This window comes from Dendropsophus ebraccatus, chromosome 10, assembly GCF_027789765.1.
Source record: "Dendropsophus ebraccatus isolate aDenEbr1 chromosome 10, aDenEbr1.pat, whole genome shotgun sequence".
NCBI classification, from domain to species: Eukaryota; Metazoa; Chordata; class Amphibia; order Anura; family Hylidae; genus Dendropsophus; species Dendropsophus ebraccatus.
In genome coordinates, this window is record NC_091463.1 from 76,198,159 (window position 1) to 76,219,830 (window position 21,672).

The 21,672-nt window shown below is 42.5% G+C and overlaps 1 protein-coding gene across 1 annotated transcript; it reads left to right on the forward strand.

Moving 5' to 3' along the window:
- The first annotated feature begins 272 nt into the window (after window positions 1-272).
- Window positions 273-19,151, forward strand: LOC138766087 (cytochrome P450 2G1-like). Its single transcript, XM_069943423.1, has 10 exons — window positions 273-358; window positions 5,424-5,615; window positions 8,836-8,998; window positions 9,973-10,122; window positions 10,335-10,495; window positions 10,931-11,107; window positions 11,743-11,884; window positions 13,052-13,239; window positions 15,630-15,771; window positions 18,401-19,151. The coding sequence occupies exons 2-10, from the start codon at window positions 5,436-5,438 to the stop codon at window positions 18,580-18,582; spliced, it is 1,485 nt and encodes a 494-aa protein (XP_069799524.1). The 5' UTR covers window positions 273-358; window positions 5,424-5,435; the 3' UTR covers window positions 18,583-19,151.
- The last annotated feature ends 2,521 nt before the right edge of the window (window positions 19,152-21,672 follow it).

Here is a 21,672-nt window from a genome sequence, read left to right on the forward strand (position 1 = left end):
GTACCAGAACAGGGGTGGGAGGTGAGGTGGATGAAAGCATGACGCTGCCAACACCTCACTCTGTTCACTCATCAGAAAGGGGGGGGGGGAGAAGAGTGCAGGAGGAGACAACCTGGGCGGCTGAGGAGACAGTGAAAGGTTATCTCCCTCCTCCCTTCCTCCTGTTATGATCGGTGCACAGAAGTCATTTCAGTGTCTGCACAGCCGGCCTGACTTTCTGTGCAGCGATCATAACGGGAGGAGGGGGGGGGGATATAGGCTAAATGAGAGGAATAAGAATATTCAGGAGGGGAGTGACATTGTAAGAGCCACCAGGAAGAGGAGCTGGGAGCTCAAACAGGAAGTGAAGAGAGACCAGGTGATGATCAGAACGGGTGATGTGGGGGGCAGAGAGAAACGATTTTGGGCTCAAACTGTTACTACATAAAAGTTAGACATGATCCCTTGTTTATTTAGAATTTTTTTTTTTTTTTTTGACCAGACCCCGGAGTTCTCCTTTAAAGTGTCACTGTCATTATAACTCTCAAAGTCTAAATCAACAGTAGATGTGATATAAAGCAAGTTTGCAATATACATTCATTATTTTGCTGTTGTTATCCTGCTGTAAAACAAAGCTGTACTTACCAGAAATCCAGGTCCAGTCTCCTGAAGGCAGATTTTTAGTCTTGTGCTTTTTAGAATTAGTGTAAGAAATTTAAGTGACAATAACCCCCCCCCCCCCCCCCATCATGTAGCTATAATGTAACAAAAGGATGGAGCCCTGTTTAAAGGGGTACTCTAGAGAGTAAAACACATTTTCAATACATTGCTTTAATAAAATTGGTTGGGGAGGGGGAGGATGTACTGTGATGTACATTCCATGGAAGCCACCTGTACGTAACATTGGAGCATATAATATACTTTATTTGAAAGAAGCATTTTTTTTTTCATTCTTTTCCCATAAAGAACAACCTTGAAGGGGCTTATGGGAGAAGAACACTAAGATCTAAGGATTAGTTATAATACTCTGAACAACATGCAACATGAATATGCTGGAGAAATTAGATTATGAGCTCCAGCAGTGAATTTTTATGCAGGACTGTGTGTTTTTTTTTTTGTGTTTTTTTTTGGCACTGTATGAACAACATCAATAAATAATATTTGGAGCCCTTTAAGGTAATGGGAATGGTAATGCTGGCCATATTTGGTCTGATCCTAGAAGGAAGAACTTTGAACCGATGTATATCTTACTTCCCCATGCCCTAACAGGGAGAGACGTTGTGTTTATTACACCTGTTCTCCTCACGTGTGCTGTGTCAGTATTGTTGACATTTCTACTTGTCATAACCTGACTGACTAGACCATTCCCGCTCACCTCTAACTACATTTCCAAATATAGTAAATCAGAATCACGATTTGCAACAACGGCCACGATTACTACATAGCTTACGTAGTGCTGCCTCCTATGGAATCCCGTCTGGAGTGTATACTATGGGGGAGATTTATCGAACATGGTATAAAGTGAAATTGGCTGAGTTGCCCCTAGCAACCAATCAGATTCCAAAATGAAAAGTGGAATCTGATTGGTTGCTAGGGGCAACTCAGCCAGTTTCACTTTACACCATGTTTGATGAATCTCCCCCATAGTGTACACTCCGGCCGGGATCCCTAGCGGCGCCGCAAAAAACTGACATGTCAGTTTTCTGCGGCCGCTATTCATTAAATAGCGGCTGCAGAAAAACTATCAGTGCACACAATGGCTCCGGCCGCACGCTCCATTGTGAGCAGCGGGAAATTCACTGATGTGCCCGCATCCGAATTCAGCGGTAGTGAAGATCCTCCGGCCGGTACTGCAGTACTAACCGGGATGATCTTCTCTGACACCGGCCGTTCCGTGACATTGTATTTATATCTCAATGTAATGTAATATCACACAATGACACCTAAACACAAGCAGGCTGGCACCAGAGTTTTTACAGCAAATTATCTCTTGACATATGTATAGACTTTTTTCTTTTTTTTTTTTTTTTTTTTTTTTTTTGGGGGGGGGGGGCAGTAACGGGCCCCTCTCCCTGTCAATCTTCCCCTCCAAGCTGACAGGCAGAGACCGGTGACTGCCCAGATGCTTATTTCCCCATCGCCCGCGCTCCCCGATAATAAAACTTCTTTTTCTGCCGTATAAAGCTTCTGTTACAGTTTTATCAGTATTTTAATCAGTATTTTGCCACCAAAATACTGATTGAAAACACAGAGGGGGAGATTTATCAAACATGGAGTAAAGTAAAACTGGCTTAGTTGCCCCTAGTAACCAATCAGATTCCATCTTTCTTACCACGCAGACTCTATGGAAAATGAAAGGTGGAATCTGATTGGTTGCTAGGGGCAACTGAGCCAGTTTCACTTTACACCATGTTTGATAAATCTCCCCCACTGAGAAAGGCTATGTTCACACACTGTTAAAATTGAGTGGATTGCAAAATACTAACCAAACTACTGAGCAGATGCTGTAGTTTTGCTGCAGATTGCATGAGTTTTGCTGCAAATTGCATATTTACGGTAAATTTATTTAGTTAAAATATTTTATTGAAAATATTTTACTGCTAATGTGCAATTTGCCACTAAATTATGGGAATATTGTTGCAAAAATTCATTAAAAATACAATAAAATAACCATGTGTGAACGCAGCCTCAAGGAACCTAAAGTGCACGTAAGTCTCGAGGCAGCTATGAAAACTTTATATTCATTTTTTTCCGACTTTTTTGCATGCTACTGCTTTTTGAGTGGACAGACTGTGCCTACCACGAGGTTTGTCTTTACGTTGGTTTGTTTGTTGCTGCCTACACACACACAAGACACTATGAGCCAAACAGATACCATATCTCCTGACTTCCCTTTTTCCCATATAATATTTTTCATTTTACACTAGATGAATTCTTCTAGTGATTGAAAAGGTTTCAGAGGAATAAAATGAATATATCGCTATATCTATATATATATGTATCTACCTATCTAGATCTATCTATATCCTGCAATATGAAAACTGACAAAGTATCATGTAATACCCATTTCAGTAAAAAAAATAAATAAATAATAATAATATATATAATTTTCCACTAGATTAATTTTTTCAGTGATTGAGATACAGCATTTACACAGAGGTTTCGCGAAGCATTTACACAGAGGTTTGAGACAGGCAAAGGGGGATTTACATGCTGTATAAGGCTTTGTTCACACAACATATGTGTTGTAGAAATCATGGCCATTGCAACAATGCAGTGATTTATACAGCACACACTCCGTCCGGGATCCCTAGCGGCGCCGCAAGAAAATGATATGTCAGGTTTCTGTGGCCGCTATTCAGTGAATAGCAGCCGTAGAAAATTCTGTCAGTGCACACAATGGAGCATGCGGCTCTGGCCACACGCTCCATTGTGAGCAGCGGGGAATTTAGATGCGGGTGCACACTGATGCGCTTGCATCCGAATTTAGTGGCTGCAAAGATCATCCCAACGGTACTGCAGTACCGGCTGGGAGGATCTTTTCTGACACCAGCCGTTCCATGACCCAGCCGGGTCACGGAACGGCCGGTGTCTTACTAAGTGGGAAAATAGCCTAAAGGTGAGGGATATGATACCTCTATCCCTGAATAAAAAAAAATATTTCTATAAACTACTGTGTAAATAATAATAAAATTAACTAGAAATGAGTGAAGCGAATCTGGAGAATCAAAATTCACTTCGAATCGCGATATCAATTTGCTTCATTCTGCAAAGCAAATTCACGCCAATTCGAAAAATTCACAAAAAAAAAACGAAATGGAGGCAGCACATCCTGTCTGGAGAGTCACAGGGTGGGAGAAAGGGATTAACCATAATCCCTCGCAACCGTCCAATCAGCTGCAGGCCCCTCTGTGATTTCAGCCTCTCCCCCTTTATATAAGGAGGTTCGGTAATGGAGGTGGATAGTCGGCTGTGTGTGGAGGAGAGAGCAGGATGGCAGCATGCAGTTAAAGCAGAGCAGGGAGAGACTGAAGGTCCTTTCCACACACACACACACACACACACACACACACACAGATATCTGACAGATTTTTGAAGCCAAAGCCTTGAACAGACTATAAACAGAGAATAGGCCATAAAGGAAATATTGAGATTTCTCCTATTTTCAAATCTATTCCTGGCTTTGGCTTCAAAAATCTGTCAGATAATCTGTGTGTGTAAAAGGACCCTAACAGAGTGATATAGGGACAGAGAGAAGAAAAATTGTGGAAATTGGATGATTGACATTTTTTTTTAAATTGTGATTTTCCGATTTTGGACATTTTTACAACAACATGCTTTGACAAATTTTCCCTTCTGTTTTAGTCCCAGTATTGTAGCTGCTATAGTTTTGTCTTAATTGTTGTTGTCTCATTGATCTATGCAGTATCCCTATCCCAGGGGGACTTCTAGTATAAGTGTGAAAAAAAAAAAGTTAATAAAAAGCCCCCTCCCCTAATAAAAGTATGAATCACCCCCCTCTATCCATGTTATAAATAAAAATAAATAAACAAACATGTTTGGTATCTTCGCGTGCGTAATCGTCCAAACTATTATTTTATCACATTCGTGATCTAGTACGGTAAATGGCGTAAGCGTAAAAAAATCCCGTGCAAAATTGCTCATTCATCAAATGCTGAAAAATTGTAATAAAAAGCGATCAAAAGTTGCATATGCGCAATCAAGGTAACGATAGAAAGTACAGATCATGGCGCAAAAAGTGACACCTCACACAGCCCCATAGACCAAAGGATAAAAGCGCTATAAGCATGCGAATAGAGCGAAAGTGCAAAAATGCAAATTGGCCCAGTCCTCTAAGGGTTAAAGGGGTTATCCAGTGCTACAAAACCATGGCCACTTTTGCACCACTCTTGTCTCTAGATTGGGTGGAGTTGGAAGCTTAATTGCAAACCACACCTGACCTGGAGACAAGAGTGGGGCAAAAGTGGCCATGTTTTTGTAGCACTGGATAACCCCTTTAAATTTGCTAATATTTGATCTGCAAATCGTAATAAATTTCACCAAAATTTGCGAAGCTCACAAATCAAATTTCCTGTTGCTTCACTCATCTCTAATAATAACAATAGAATTTTTTTTATGAGCATTTGTTCCTGGTTCTGCACATCACACATCTCGCTCCTTTTACGGATCGTCTTGTGCTCTTGCCTTTTTTAGTAATAACTTTCTTACATAATTCATTCATAGTTTCTTATCATCTTATGTAAATAGCGTCAAACAGTAAATAAAATATGAATCACTCAGCCCCATATGCCTGTGTAGATCTTGTACATTGTACTCATGTGATTACAGATAAAAGGCTCTTGGGAACACTCCCTCAACGCTGAGGGCTGGCCGGCTTTCATAGCATACACAGTATATAATACTGGTTACCTTCTTATTTTCAGTGTTCAGGGAAGATGGAACTGGGAGTAACAGGGACCATATTCCTGATGGTTTGTGTCACTTTCTTCTTGTACACTGTCACATGGAGAAGAAAGGTGAAAAGCAAAAACTTTCCTCCTGGACCTCCAACCCTTCCTTATCTGGGGACTGTGTTGCATGTGAGCACTACTGAGATGCCTCAGTCTCTAGTAAAGGTGAGTAGTGATGGTCTCCAGGGGCGGATTAAGGATACCATGGGCCCCGGGCGGTTCAGAAATTGTGGGCCCCCTGCTAACCACGCCCCCTCTAGCCCTGTCCCCACCCCACTAACCTCCGCCATACAGGAGGCTGCTGATGCTGTTGCTGTCTATGGGACACTTCAGCTGATAATGACAAGGACTTACAGGAGGCGACTTCTCTCCATGAGGGATGTTTTGCTAAATCAAAGTTGTTCCTTTTTCCTTTTCCTCTCCATCTGGCTCCGGCCATCATGAAGACTTCCCCGGCCATGACTCTTCCCCACAGGATCTGTCAGACAGACATTTAAGACTCCTCACTCCAGCATCATCCTCATCTCTATACAAAGTACACATCTGCTTCACCCAGTAACCGTGCTCCCTCTGTGCCCCATATAAGCCCCTCTGTGTAGCATCCCCCCATATATATACCCCCCTCAGTAGCATCCCCTCCATGTATAGCCCCCTCAGTAGCATCCCCGCATATATTTATATATAGCCCCCTCAGTAGCATCCCCCCATATATTTATATATAGCCCCCTCAGTAGCATCCCCCCATATATATATATACCCCCTGTGTAGCATCCCCCTCCATATATACCCCGTCTGTAGCATCCCCTCCATATATACCCCCTCTGTAGCATCCCCCTCCATATATACCCCCTCTGTAGCATCCCCCTCCATATATACCCCCTCTGTAGCATCCCCCTCCATATATACCCCCTGTGCAGCATCCCCCTCCATATATACCCCCTCTGTAGCATCCCCCTCCATATATACCCCCTCTGTAGCAGCATCACCCCCATGTTAAAAATTATAAAATCCTGCTCACCTATCCCAGCGCTTCCCAGCAGCCTTTCTTCTCCTGGAGCTGCAACCGGCTGTTGCAGCATGGCGACGTCTGTCCCCTCTTTTCCGGGTCTCCGCACCGGCGTACGTCGGGGAGTGAAGTCACTGGTCTCTAGCCAATGGCAGCAGACGTGCCGCGCGCAGGCACGTCTGCTGCCATTGGCTCTGCTGTTTAAAGGGGCAGAGGCAGACCCTATCGTGAACTGGAGGTGAGGTGAGAGGCGGCGGCGTTAACAGTATCAACAGGCTCTTGAGAACGCTGGGCTGCGTCCCACCCACCTGGAGGGGGGGCGATCTCCAGGGACAGCGCACCACAGCAACACATCACTCAGGGGCCCACTGGGCCCCGAAAGTGATGTGCTGCTTTGAAACATCATGCATATTAATAATGTGGACCGCATGGGCCCCCCCGGAGCCTCGGGCGGCCGCCCGAGGCGCCCACATTATAATCCGCCACTGATGGTCTCCGTCAATTATATAGTACAGGTTGCAGTATAATTACCATCATTGGTGGTGGTCAGTGTTTTTGGTGTCTTTCAGCTGAAATGATTCAGACCTACAGAAGGGTTCCCTAAGGGTACTATTACACGAAACGATAATCGGCCCGATTCGGCCAATTATCGTTCCATGTAATAAATACAATGATCAGCCGATGATCGTTGTCATCAGCTGATCGTTCATATAGATTCGGACCTATATTTGTTGGGCGCCAACCGCGCACCGCTACGTGTAATAGCAGTGCGCATCCGGTGGCTGACGATATACATTACCTATCCCGGCTGCAGGGCTACTCCTGCGGTCTTCTCCCCGGCTCCAGCTGCAGAGCGGCCTGTCAGCTGACAGGCCACCTGGCCAATCACAGGCCACGGCGGTCCCGGCCTGTGATTGGCTGAGCGGCCTGTCAGCTGACCCAGGAACAAGCGGACCGCAGCAGCAGCCCTGGAGCGAGGATAGGTAATGTATAGCGTTTAAGTAAGGGCTGCAAGGACATCGGTAACAATGTCCTTGCAGCCCTTGTTAAACGATTATCGGGCCGTGTAATTGGCCCAGTAAACAAGCGACAATCTAGCAGATCGGCACTCGTTTACAGGTGGTATCAGGCCCCCATCGGCCCGTGTAATACCACCCTAATGCTGCATTTACACGGAACGATTATCGTGCGAATTCGCACGATAACCATCAAATTCGAATGATAATCGTACGTGTAAACGATGCGAACGATCAAACGACGAACAAGAAATCGTTCATTTTGATCTTACAACATGTTCTAAAATCGTTGTTCGCAAAAAATTCGGATATCGTTCCGTGTAAACAGTCGTTCACCGATTTTTCCTATGTGCGAGATAGGCTTAAGCGATCGCAAAACGATCGCAAAACGAATTTTCCGTACGATATATCGTACCGTCTAAACGCCGACCGCTATGAAAAAAGAAATCGTTACTCCAACATCGTTAATCGTACGATCCGGCCAATTATCGTTTCGTGTAAACGCAGCATAAGTCAATACAATTGGTTATAGTTGCATAGGAAGTAAGAACTTCCCTGTCTTGGAATCCTAGCGTTTATACATGAATGAAGTGATAGCGTTAGATATAGAAGAAGCACAGCAGTATCAGTTAACTATTATCATAGCTTGTAATACATTTGGTTCTCCTCTCTGTTGTAGACGTTTGCACCTACTGCATTTTCTTGTACCAAAGTGGTTTCTGCTCAGGAGAACCTGATGTCCATTAAATTGATGGATTATTGGTTGCCATAATTCTTAAAGGGGTTATCCAATAAAAATCTTTTTCTTTTAAATCAACTGGTTTTAGAAAGTCATATAGATTTGCAATTTATTTCTATTTAAAAATCTCCCAGTACTTATCAGTCGCTATACTTCCTGCAGGAAGTGATGTATTCTTTCCAGTCTGACACAGTGCTCTCTGCTGCCACCTCTGTCCGAGACAGGAACTGTCCAGAGCAAAAGTGGTTTACTATGGGGATTTGCTACTGTTTTGGACAGTTCCTGACATTGACAGAGGTGGCAGCAGAGAGCACCGTGTCACACTGAAAATACTACTCAACTTCCTGCAGGAAATACAGGAGCTTATAAGTACTGAAAGACTGGAAATTTTTAAAAAGTTAATTACATATCTATATAACTTTCTTAATACAGTTCATTTGAAAGAAAAAGATTTTCACTGGATAACCCCTTTAATGGAACTTTTTATAGATACTTCCATTGGTTTTAGTATATCATCTGGGGCCCAGGCAGTTGGACCACTTCTAATCTGCTCACCATTGAATGACTTTAATGTGTCAATTATTTCATTGTAATATAATTATCCTTCTATTCTTATCTTTTCAGCTCAGTAAGCAGTATGGGCCAGTGCTCACCATATTTGTTGGCAATAGCCCAATGGTGATCCTGGTTGGCTATGACTGTGTAAAAGAAGCCTTAGTAGAGCATAGTGATGTTTTTAGTGCAAGAGGAAACACATTTTTTGCACACGCAGTTTTCAAAGATTATGGTAAGTACAGCAATATATATATATATATATATATATATATATATATATATATATATTTTTTTTTTTTTTTTTTTTTATAAAAGTCATGGAATAGAACAGGGAACACTGGATAGATGGACACTGGACAACAAGTTAAAAACACTAAGCATCAAGCAGTAGAACATGTAACCAATGGATACCAGAGATTGGGGGGACTGTAGAACTAGACTGTAGAACTACTCTATTGGACTCTTAAATGGAATCTGTCAGCACCCGGAAAGGACCCGGGTTTGTGTTTGTGCCGCACCTCTGCATGCCTCACCATTACTTCCTTCTCACAGTTTTCATGCATTTTAACCAATTAGCCTGCCTCCAGCTCTTCGTTGCCGTCAAGTAATTGAACCCATGCACCGTTGCTGGCAAGGCCAAGCTCCCTTGCCATTCGCGCATGCGATGTACGGCGGAAGAGCATCGCGGGGGGCTTGGGGGGCTCTGGGGGGTTGAAGCCAATGCCCTAAGTTGGAATGGTCACCGCGTGTGCGCCGCTCTTCTGCCCTACGGAGCATGGCATTACCAGTAAGGCTCCCCCAGAGGGAATCATCAGTGCAGGCGCCAACTGGCAGGTCGGTACACGACCCTTGCCAGCAACGGCGCATGCATGCAAATACATGAAGGCAACAGGGAGCAGGAGGAAGGCTAATGGGTAAATGGGTAATCTTTGTTCTGGTGCACTGTTAGGAGCACTGCTGTGTCACTGGCCCGCTCCTTATAATGATAATCAATGGAGCGGGTGGGCCAGATGATACGGCAGTGCTCCTAACAGGCCACCAGAGCGAAGATTACTCCGACTAACAGCGCGGGACTGATGTCTCAGTGTCCCGGGCGCTAGAAGGTTAGATTTGTCTTCCTCAATGACATAAGCTTAGACTATTTACCAGAACATTGTGTTCTCCTATATTTTTCCAGTAAAGATTTTCTTCTCTTTGCTTTAAAAGGGATTGTGTTAAGCAATGATGAGCGCTGGAAACTGTTACGTCGATTCTCACTTACCACCCTGAGAGACTTTGGGATGGGGAAAAGAAGCATTGCTGAGCGGATCCAAGAAGAGGCACAGTTTTTGGTGGAAAGGTTTAGAAATAACGGAGGTTAGTGAGAACTTTACATTGTGCATGGATGTATCTATTACACAGAGACTGACATGGATTTCGGTGGCTGCTGAAGTTTTGTAACGAAATGTTTTGAGCTCTGCATGAAAGCCAAGATATATACAAGATAAGATGGGGGGAAATGGGAAGCCATATTGAAGCAAATAGAAGCGTATATCCATTTTTGGTCAATTCTTTGTTTCTCTTTGTAGAAAATCTGTTTGACCCATCTGATTCATTGCGTTTGGCTGTTTCTAATGTCATCTGCTCTATTGTATTTGGAGAGCGCTTTGACTATGAAGATAAGAAGTTCACAACCCTACTCTCACTACTACAAGAAATGTTTTCTCTTCTGACCTCTGCATGGGGGATTGTAAGTAAAAACATGGCATGTTCTACATAAACTTAGGCTTCTATTAGATCAAGCGATTAACAATAAACAATCGCAAATGAGCATTTTTGGGAACGACCTGAAATTGTTACTAGGATCGTTTACTCCATGGGTCTCCAAACTGCGGCCCTTCAGCTATTGCAATACTTAATTTCCCATATGGCCTGGACAGCCAAATCCAAAGCTTTAGCTGATGGGAATGATGGGAATTGTGCTTCTGCAACAGCTGGAGGTCCGCAGTTTGGAGGTCCACGGTTTACTTCTTCTGATCCCAGCAAAAGAAGGAACGATGTGTACATACACAGAAGATTGGCAAATATTTAGCGAATGGTTATCAATTTTATGATCAGCTTAAAAGATGTGATTATTAGAAAGATTATCGTTTAAACTCAAACAATATATATATTTTTTTTACAGCTACTCCATCTATTTCCAAAAGTGTCAACTTATATCCCAGGACCTCATAAAAAGGTTTTTGTGATCTTAGACAAACTGAAGGAATTTATACACCAAGCATTAGATGACCACAAAAAGACCATTGATGTGAACTGTCCACGAGACTTTATCGATAGTTTCCTTATAAAGATGGAAGAGGTAATAACAAGGACTTAGATATTTTGTTACAATTCATCCAACCAAGATATTCCAGTTCTATTTTTAGATTGAAATAAAGTCCTAACAATGAATGTATAGAAGTATCAAATCTAGAGATGAGCGAACATCGAGCATGCTCGAGTTGATCCGAACCCGAACTTTCGGCATTTGATTAGCGGTGGCTGCTGAACTTGGATAAAGCCCTAAGGCTATGTGGAAAACATGGATATAGTCATTGGCTGCATCCATGTTTTCCAGAAAACCTTAGAGCTTTATCCAAGATCAGCAGCCCCCGCTAATCAAATGCCGAACGTTCGGGTTCGGATCGAACCCGATTCGCTCATCTCTAATCAAATCTCCGTTATGATCGTGGGATGACTCTCCACTTGTCAAAGTAATACTCTTGCATAAGTACATTTGTATTGGCTTGATAAAGTCCAGTTGGGCCCATATTGTTGCCGTTGCTTGCACTGTCCGCATTTGAACGCTTTTGGTATTTTGGAATCCTTATTTGAATATATTTATAAAAGTGTAGTCACTAAATTAGTATGGAACGTTAATGTCTGACATAGGTATATCCCTTTAACTAGTAAAGTTTTGTGTCAATTAATCATATGACATATTCAATTCGACAGGAGAGGGAAAAGCCAGATACTGAATTCCACTTTGAGAATTTGTTTGGAACAGTAATAGATCTCTTCTCTGCTGGAACTGAAACCACCAGTACAACTCTGAAAAATGCCCTCCTCATCCTCCTTAAATACCCGGATGTGGCAAGTAAGTAAAGTCCTGAGTTAGGTACACAGTAAACAAAATTAAAGGGGTAGTGCGGCGGTAAACATTTATTCACAAAATAACACACATTACAAAGTTATACAACTTTGTAATGTGTGTTATGTATGTGAATGGCCCCCTTACCCGTGTCCCCTCCCTTCTACGCTAGACCCAGAAGTGTGGTGCATTATACTCACCGCATTCGTGTCGACCCCCGTCCACCATCTTGGGACAATGACGTAGTCTTCAGGAGGCCGGCCGGACCCCTGCAGCCGTCCCTCATGCCGGCCCCCCTCTGCCGCGTCATCAGCTGCTCAGCCGTGATTGGCTGAGCACAGTTATGCTCAGCCAATCGCGGCTGAGCAGCTGATGACGGGTCTAGTGTGGGTGGGGGGGGGGACACGGGGAAGGGGGCCATTCACTAACATAACACACATTACAAAGTTGTATAACTTTGTAAAGTGTGTTATTTTGTGAATAAATGTTTAGCGCCGCACTACCCCTTTAATGCACATAGGTTATATAGCGTAAATGATATATAAGACTTATAGGTCTAAAATTGTTAGGACCATATTGAGTTATTAAGTTCCAGAATTAGATGGAATACTTTTGACGGTATGAGCGAGGCTGTTTGGAGTGATTGGGAAATAGCTGTAGAAATGGATTGTTGGGGCACTTTATAGAAGAGACTTAAAGAAATGGGACATATGACTTAGGTTTTAAATGGTGGGAGAGGATGCCTCCAAAGATATGGAAACAAAACATTGTGCCAATTGGAGTAGGTAGTTTCCATGCCCATGGAGGGCGGCAGAACCAGCTTTGGGACTGCTGGAAGACATTTCCCCCCCAAGTTGGGATGGCGTCACAGCTTCCCTGGCTGATAGACTGGACGTTAAGCCAATCAGTGACTGGAGTGGCGTCCATCAGCCAGGTCGTGATGTGTAGCGCTGGATATCCTGGAGCCTTGCAGGGTTCTGAGGCCGGTCCTGCCACTTACCGTGGGCACAGGGAGAGGTAAGTTCCTACTCCTGATTAAATTCCCCCCTGCCAGCTGCCAGATTTTAAAAACAGGTTGACTTCTTTAAAATTTCTGGTGGCTTATACATAATACATGGTGCACTAAGTGTGTTGTGAATTAATATCTGAGGAACATGTAATGTCTTTCTGCAGGAAAGATGCAAGAAGAGATAGACAATGTGATTGGGCAGAGTCGATGTCCTGCCTTGGAGGATCGTACCAGCATGCCATATACAGATGCAGTGATTCATGAGATCCAGAGATTTGCTGACATAGTCCCTCTGGGAATTCCACATGCGGCCAGCAAGGATACAATATTTAGAGGTTACAACATACCAAAGGTCAATAAGAAAAGATTCTTACATTAAGAATGGAATTTTCACATTTGCTGCTTAAAGGGAAACTCTATCCAGTCAATTTTTAAAAATTTTATAATTTGGTATCCTTGCAATCTCAGATAGTGATTTCTTCTAAATAGGAATCACTAAACCATTGGTCCACTGTATCTAAATGCAGAGTACCCTGATTCTTTTCTGAGAGGTATTGGATTAGTATATTATATTTTAATTAATTGCTAGCACATTTTTTAATTTTAATATATTATGAGGGCAGGCATCTTGACTGAGCTATTTTTAAAGAGAATCTGTCAGCACCTGGGCCCTACCTAAGGTTCTGACAGTATGCTGTAGCTGGCAGTCCCCTTGTGAGCATGGCACTTTTTGGTTATTTGTCCATGGAGTGGATTAAGCACATTCTCAGGTCTCCTACTGGAAAGAAGAGTCAAAGAGGAGTTGTGGCTTATCATTTGTGCCACATTCTGGCACGCCTCACCCCTCCCTCTTCCTCCCACTTCTTCATGAATAATAAATGCTGACAGGCCTCCTGCTCACTCACGCCTGCAGTCAGTAACTGCCTACAGAGTTGAACCACCTAACCTGTATTGGAGCTGTGGTCTAGGGACAATCCACCTGTCTAGAGACCTGCAGCAGGTTTTGCTTTGGTTTGAGTCCCCTGATGGAAATTAAATATAGTTATTTATTTTTATTTTTTTTTTCTCATTATTGTATCATTTTTAGAGATGAGCGAACCTCGAACATGCTTGAGTCGATCCGAACCCGAACTTTTGGCATTTGATTAGTGGTGGCTGCGGAACTTGGGCTATGTGGAAATCATGGATATAGTCTTTGGCCGTATCCATGTTTTCCAGACAACCTTAGAGCTTTATCTAAGTTCAGCAGCCCCAGCTAATCAAATACGAACGTTCGGGTTCAGATCGACTCGAACCCGAACCCGGTTCGCTCATCTCTAATCGTTTTTAAAAGTACAAAGAATTCCAATTTGGTCCAGGTTAATTTTAAAATAGTTTTTTTTAAAATACAATTATGGGAGAGAAAAAACACCTATATATTTTTTTTTTTTTATTTTCCTCATCATTGTATAAAACTAATTTGGGAGTGGCACAACGGAGGCACAAGGATGGGTAAATTAAGGTTATTATTTTCCTGCACCTCCCTGACTTCCTCCCCTTTTTAAATTTGGTGGGACTTCTCCTTTAAGGGAAGCAGTTGACTTCTATAGAAGATTGTTCTAAGTATGTTCTGTATCCTGTGCAGAGGTCATTGTGCAGGGGGGGGGGGTTCTAGTTACTTTCACTACCATCTTTTACTGTAATCTGTGATGATAGTGAGGTGATTAGTGAAATGGATTACCTTGATTGTCAAGAGGAAAGTCACCATTTCTCAGCTATTAACAGGAGAAATGCTAAGGTTCAGGCCTAGTTAAGAGCTGGTCCCTTGACAATTCACAGAATGGAACCATGCCCATAGACTGTAAGAGGGAGGTCAGCATTGTTCTTAACGTTGAGTGAAACAGATGCTCTTCTCGATAAGAACTGAGGGGTGGTGGCTGCCATTGAACAGTGTCCAAATCCATGAAGCAGTGGCTCTACCTCTACATGGATAATGGGGTTATATGCTTTTTGAAAATGACCATATGCAGGAGCTAATAGTCAGACAAAATTATGGTACAGTTAATAGCTATCTCTTCTTAGTCCACCAACCATATACATTGTATGGTTCATTTGATCATGCATGTATATTTCAATGAGTAGCTACAGAGGTCTTCTGAAATTCAGTATCCCTGATCATTCTTTCCCTGAAAACTTTGGATTACTGCCCAAAATGGGGAAAAAAATAATTTATGGCCCACTTTCGAATAATATTTTAGTCTCGGCCTCTCTTAGGATTGACTGTCTCCAAGTTTAGGGGATTCTCCACCAGGTGTAGGGGGCGCCAGAGCCAGAAGTCTAGATTCGATAGGCAGGGCCTAACAGGGCAATATCCCTGACCAATAAAAACTCTTTCGCCTATATATATAATTTTTGTACACTGCACTCACAAAGTTTGGGCATGAACAGTTATGACCGGTAAAAACTTTTGCACCAATAAAACTGGTTTTGCACCGTACAAAACTATGTCCACCAGTTTTTTCAGTTTTAGAATAAGATAAAACACTTAGAAGCTTTCTTCCTGTATAGTTCAGTGTGTCCATGATCTGAACCTTAATAAATAATTTTCTTTTTACCCAAGTTTATGTTCTCCGTTCTGGATGTGGACCGGTGACCTAATATTCAGTAGAATTTTGTAGCATGGAAAAAAAATTCAGATGCTTTGTTAATTACTTATTACAAGCTTCGCTTTCTACCCACTAACCTCTGGGTTTTATGTTTCAGAATGCAATTGTGTCCCCATTGTTAACATCGGTTCTGAAAGATCCCAAGTATTTTAAGCAACCAGAAAAGTTTGACCCATCACATTTTCTGGATGAAAATGGACAATTCAAAAACAATGAGGCTTTTCTGCCATTCTCTATAGGTACAGTAATATGATAAGACTATATGAGAAGGAGGATGTAACTTCCAGCTGTTGCCCAATAAGGCTATATTCCTACGTTGTAATGTAATACAACGACTGTTGTTTTGAATGTCAAACAACGGCCGATGTATTACATGTTCCTCTGGCTGATAATGCATTATCGACCATAGGAACATTAATTTACACCCATAGAAGTTTGCTGGCCGTATGGACGTGAATAAATATCAAGTAACCATTGACTTTCATATACACTATGGACAGCAGAATGGCCACACAGTGTGAACGGTCTATTTTCTATGGCCACTTATTGCAAACTGTGGTAGTAGAAAATTGATATGTTAAGAGATGAGCGAGTCTACAGTAGGAATGAAGCAAAGCGCTTCATTCCTATCCGGATTCTGCTCACCAGACTGCAGCTTTGGAGTCTGCTCTGCTCCATGACGCTTCTCTCAGGGTGCTGGCAAAAGATGGATCCAGTCCTGGGAAAATTCTTTCAGTTTCCCAGGATCAGATCCATCTTTTTCCAGCACCCGGGGAGGAGCAGCACGGAGCAGAGCACACTTCAAAGCCCCGCAGCCTGATGAGCAGAATCCAGATAGGAATGAAGCACTTTGCTTCATTCCTACTGTAGATTTACTCATCTCTAGAATGTTCATTATTCTGTATGGCCGCAGTGAACAATGACCGTAGTTAATACACTGTGTGGACAACAACGGACTTTGTTCTATTGAAATCGATAGAACAAAATGAATTCGGAAAAAACCTACAGCCGTTGTGTTCAATTACCGCTACGACCCTATGTTTCCGAATTCATTGCACTGTGTGAATATAGACTTAGGGCCAATTCACATGGTGTAAAACTGGCGGAATTCCGCGGCGGAACTTTAAAACCGCTGAATCCCACCAGCCTCTGTGTCTCCGCGCCTCTCTGTTTAGAAGAGTTGACATGTCAATTGGCCCTTAGGGTGCATTCATGTGGTGGATTTGTACAATGGAGAAGTCCTCCAACATCCCTTTGGATTTCTGACATGGATTTTCACTTTGCATGCCCAATATTTTGCTGGTGTATTGATCCTGATCCTGAGATACAGGCAAGGGGAGTTGCACAGCACAATTTGTTTATGGATCCCATACACGCAGCGGATCAGCTGCGTGTATGGGACCTGGCCCCTTTATACCCCCGCAGCGCCGGCCCCGAGCATACATTACCTGCTTGGCGCTGCGGCTGTGTGTGACGCTTCCGGCTCCCCTGGCTCCCCATCGGCCAATCAGGCAGCACTGATTGGCCGATTGGGAGCGAGGGAGTCGGGAGCGTCACACACAGCCGCAGCGCCAAGCAGGTAATGTATGCTCGGGGCTGGCGTCGGGGGGGGGGGGGGGGTTAAAGAAGGCCGGGTCCCATACACGCAGCGGATCTGCAAACTCGCAGCATTAAATCCGCTGCAGATCCGGTACATGTGAAGCTACCCTAAGGTTATGTGCAAACAAGGATTTTTTACAGCCATTATTTTAGACTCAAAACAACGGTCATTCACCATACGTTGGCGGCTGGCATTGCAATGCGAATTGTTGATTGATCATTTATGTTCAGGTTTGAGAAGGATCTTTTTTTTACACCCTCTTGGTGTGTCTTTCTTTTAGGTCAAATTGAATGTTATTTATAGGATGGTGAAAGGACGGTCAAAAAATAAACCTTTGTCAACAACTTAAAATAACTAAAATCAGTAAACAACGGCCATTATTTTAAATTAATTTTGCGACCGTTGTAAGGTTTATTATGGATACTTGTTTTCTTTTCTTTTGTGTTTGGGCACTTACTCCCTCCCTCCCTTTTTCTACAGGTTAAAGAGACTCTGTACCCACAATCTGTCCATCCCAAACCACTTGAACCTTCGGATAGCTGCTTTTAATCCCAGATCTGTCCTGGTGTCTGTTCGGCAGGGGATGCAGTTATTGTCATAAAAACAACTTTTAATCTGGCAGCGCTGTGTCTAATGGCTGGGGCATACATTTGTATATGCATTAGGCTGGCACCACCTCTCTGTCCTTCCTCCCCACCCTCCTCATCATTAGGAATGATCCAGGAACATTTACTGCTGTTTGAGCTTTGCACAGGTGTATTAACGATCCAGCCCATGTTCATTATACACAGGTGGGGAATAGGAGACAATGTGCCTGGAGCATTCCTAATGATGAGGAGGGTGGGGAGGAAGGACAGAGAGGTGGTAGACACAGCGCTGCCGTATTAAAAGTTGTTTTTATGACAATAACTGCATCACCTGCCGAACGGACCCCAGGACAGATCTGGGATTAAAAGCAGCTATCTGAAGGCACAAGTGGTTTGGGGGGGGGGGTCAGATTGTGGGTACAGAGTCGCTTTAAAGAGACTCTTGACAATGACAGGCAGCTCAGCCAAAAGATGCTGAGACATGCTCTGTAGCGCAATATGCCTGGGGAATCTCTTAAAGTAAACTAGAGATGCACAAAGCATCCCTAGCTTACAGTATGAGCAGTATTGCAGTACATGTTGATGCATTTTCTAATTTGCTGCAAAGTTTGGGCTGAATTCGGTCAGCAGGGTCGGTTCACTTAACACAAGTTCTAAAACTTTTCGCACTATTTTCCATAGGAAAGAGGAGCTGTCTAGGAGAAGGACTAGCACGCATGGAGCTCTTCCTCATATTGACCAGCATCCTTCAGAAACTCAACCTGAAATCCAATAAAGCTCCAGAAGATCTTGACGTTACACCTCAACCTGGGACCAATGGAAATATGGCAAGAACATATCAACTTTATGTGGAACCCCGCTGAAAGTAAAACAACTGAATCAATGAAAAACAATTCACTTGTCTGAACAGTGATTGTCCTTTATTGTGTCATATAATATTTTTTATTATTAACCCATGTGTCATATAATATTAACCCCTTCACATCCACAATACAGCATGCAGCAGGATCGCATATAAACATTTGGCCATGAAGGGGATTTAATGTCTGTAGGGCCGATTCAATGAGATCGGCCCCGCACACATACTGTAAGTGTCCTCAAAGCCGAAGGTAATGACAGACAGCCACATTCATGCAGCTGCCTGTCATTAACCCGTAAGCGCTGCTATGCATAAAGATTGCAGCTTTTTAGGAAGGACCTGTCACTAATTAACATGGCTGCAGGGGTCCCGATCACTTACGCTGACAGGTGGAGGAGATCTCCTTACCTCCATCCTGTGGGATGGGCCATCTGCTGATAGTCTGCCCTCAGGCAGGCTCTAAGAGAAGGTTGCCCATAGTACTGATCAGTGCTATGTTATGGCATTGCATTGATTAGTATATCCAATCTAATGATTGCATAATTTACTGTAAATAATAGAGTGAAAAAAGTTTTTAAAAATATTAAAGAAAACTCCATATAAAAGTTTAAATGACCTCCTTTCCCATTATACTGTAAAAATAAAATCTGAAAAAATAAACTTTATCTTAGCATACAGAATTGTCCAATCTATTAAAATATGACAATATTGTTCCCTCATGGTGAACGGCTTAAATGAACAGACGGGGAAGGGGGGGGGGGAGACATCAGGATTACTGATTTTTTTTTTTTTTTAATTATCAGAAAAAAATGTCAGAATGGCTGATTTACAATTATCAGAATTTTTTTTAATAAAAAGCTGTCAAAATTGTTCTTGTACACAGTAGCGGACTATAACAGGTCCATTTCGGGCGGTAGCCTGGGGCCCTGAGCTCCTGGGGGGCCCATGGCCACCCAAACAGACTTGTACTTTAGCGGTGTATTGTCTCCTGGCTACAATTCTGCCATGATTTGCAAAAAAATTGCTGCTTTTTTCTGTGATTTTGCACAAGTTAGGGTATTACAACATTATTTATCCTATACTATTAACACCACACTTGTGCCCCCATAATTAAAGTAGGGTGTGGGGGGGGGGACAGCCCGGGGCCTATAGTGAAGTTAATCCGTCCCTACTTGTACACCATTATGATAACAATAATAAAACTAGAAATCGTGGCACAGAAAAATGTCACCCCAACCAGCCCTGTAGGTGGAAAAATAAAAATGTTACAGCTCTTAGAAGGCGAGAAGAATAGTGCTGCTTCATTGTGCATCAATGACCTTTGGTCACGAAGGGGTTAAACGCTTGATGTATGATCTAACAGATTTCACTTGTTATTGACTATTATTGCTATTTCTGAATACAGAATGAAATAAATTGTTGTTCTGTCAAATTTCTGTTGATTTTGATGGTAAAAAAAACACTTTAACAACTTTTAACTGTACCATAGAAATAAAAATATTTTTGTTTTTACTTGTGAAATTGAAAGTCCAATGTAAATATACACACTGCAAATAAAGGAACTCCAGCCCTTGTCCTGCAAAACATAAGACACCATGTTGCTGTTAAAAATTATATATATATATATATATATATATATATATATATAGTTGTTTGATCTTGAAGTGACCTAAAACCAGTAGGATAATTGGGTTAGACACAGAATACATATACTACACATGAAGTGGAATAACAAACCAAAACAAAGGAGGGAAAATGTACAGGATCTGGCAAAGGAGCTGCAGCAGGAAAGGGTTACACTGTTGCATGTAGGCCCGTGTGTATGTATAAATTCCTGCTTCCTGTTCATATGGGGGAAGGGCAGAAACGTATGTAATCTTACAATAGGAGCCAGCACTAAGCAACCCTATACTCTGCAGCTGAGCTTCCTCCTCCTGTGGGAAGACAGAGATCAAGGTGAGTGCACCTTCTCTGATCATTCTTTAACTCTTCTGAAACTGGGTGTTTGGAAATCCTTCTTTCTACCTTTAAGACTCTTAAAGGGATACCGCACATAAAGTCTTGTCTTTATCTACTATCTGTTGTTGATAGTTAGTGGACATTTCATTTAAGCATATCTGGTTACGTTGTTCAGCGTCTGGTTTGTAATGTAAAGAAATGGCAGTTCAGCAATCTAAACAGAAAACGCATGTTAAATATGTAACAAAGAGGCAGAGTGTGAACGCGGCCTTACGTTTGGGGTAGAGGTGCAGTAGGAGGTGGGTGTGCTGTGTGTGCTTACAACAAGCTGTGTTTATGGGACACATGTAGAGAATGTGAGTGTGAGCTCACTAACAGCACAGCTACTCCTCCTGTCCACAGTGAAGGAAAATGTCATCATACCTTGTAGATATAGAATAACCTGGATTACATACAAATCCTAACACAGAGATGTCCTGGACAAGCTTCTATCTATCAGGGACCACAGAAGGGGAATTGACCCTGTTTACTACTTAAAACCCCTCCCTGACATTGAGCAAATGTTTGATTTGCCTGGACAACCACTTTAACCCCTTCAGGACTGGCCTAATTTTGATCCCATTTTTCCAATCTGACCTGATGTGGTTACAGCTCCACAATGCTTTAAAGGGGGTTATCCAGTATTAGAAAAACATGGCCACTTTCTTCCAGAGACAACACCACTCTTGTCGCTAGTTCAGGTGTGGTTTGCAATTAAAGAGGTTTTGCAGCAAAAATCTTTTTCTTTCAAAACAACTGGCGTCAGAAAATTATATAAATTTGTAATTTACTTTTATTTAAAAATCTCAAGTCTTCCCATATTTAACAGCTGCTGTATGTTCTGCAGGAAATGTTTTATTTACATTCAGACTAGTGCTCTCTGCTGACATCTCTGGCCGAGACAGGAACTGTCCTGAGCCGGAGAGGTTTTCTATGGGGATTTGCTGCTGCTCTGGACAGTTCCTGACATGGACAGAGGTGTCAGCAGAGAGCACTGTGTCAGACTGAAAAGAAAACATTTTTCTGAAGGACATACAGCAGCTGATAAGTATGGGAAAACTTGAGATTTTTAAATATTACTAAATTACAAATCTAT

Bases quoted from the DNA above. Each gene is read 5' to 3' on its own strand.
- LOC138766087 (XM_069943423.1), top strand. From the start codon at position 5,436: ATGGAACTGGGAGTAACAGGGACCATATTCCTGATGGTTTGTGTCACT. The intron at 11,885-13,051 runs GTAAGTAAAGTC...GTCTTTCTGCAG, and splicing joins TAAATACCCGGATGTGGCAA to GAAAGATGCAAGAAGAGATA. The intron at 13,240-15,629 runs GTCAATAAGAAA...TTTATGTTTCAG, and splicing joins GAGGTTACAACATACCAAAG to AATGCAATTGTGTCCCCATT.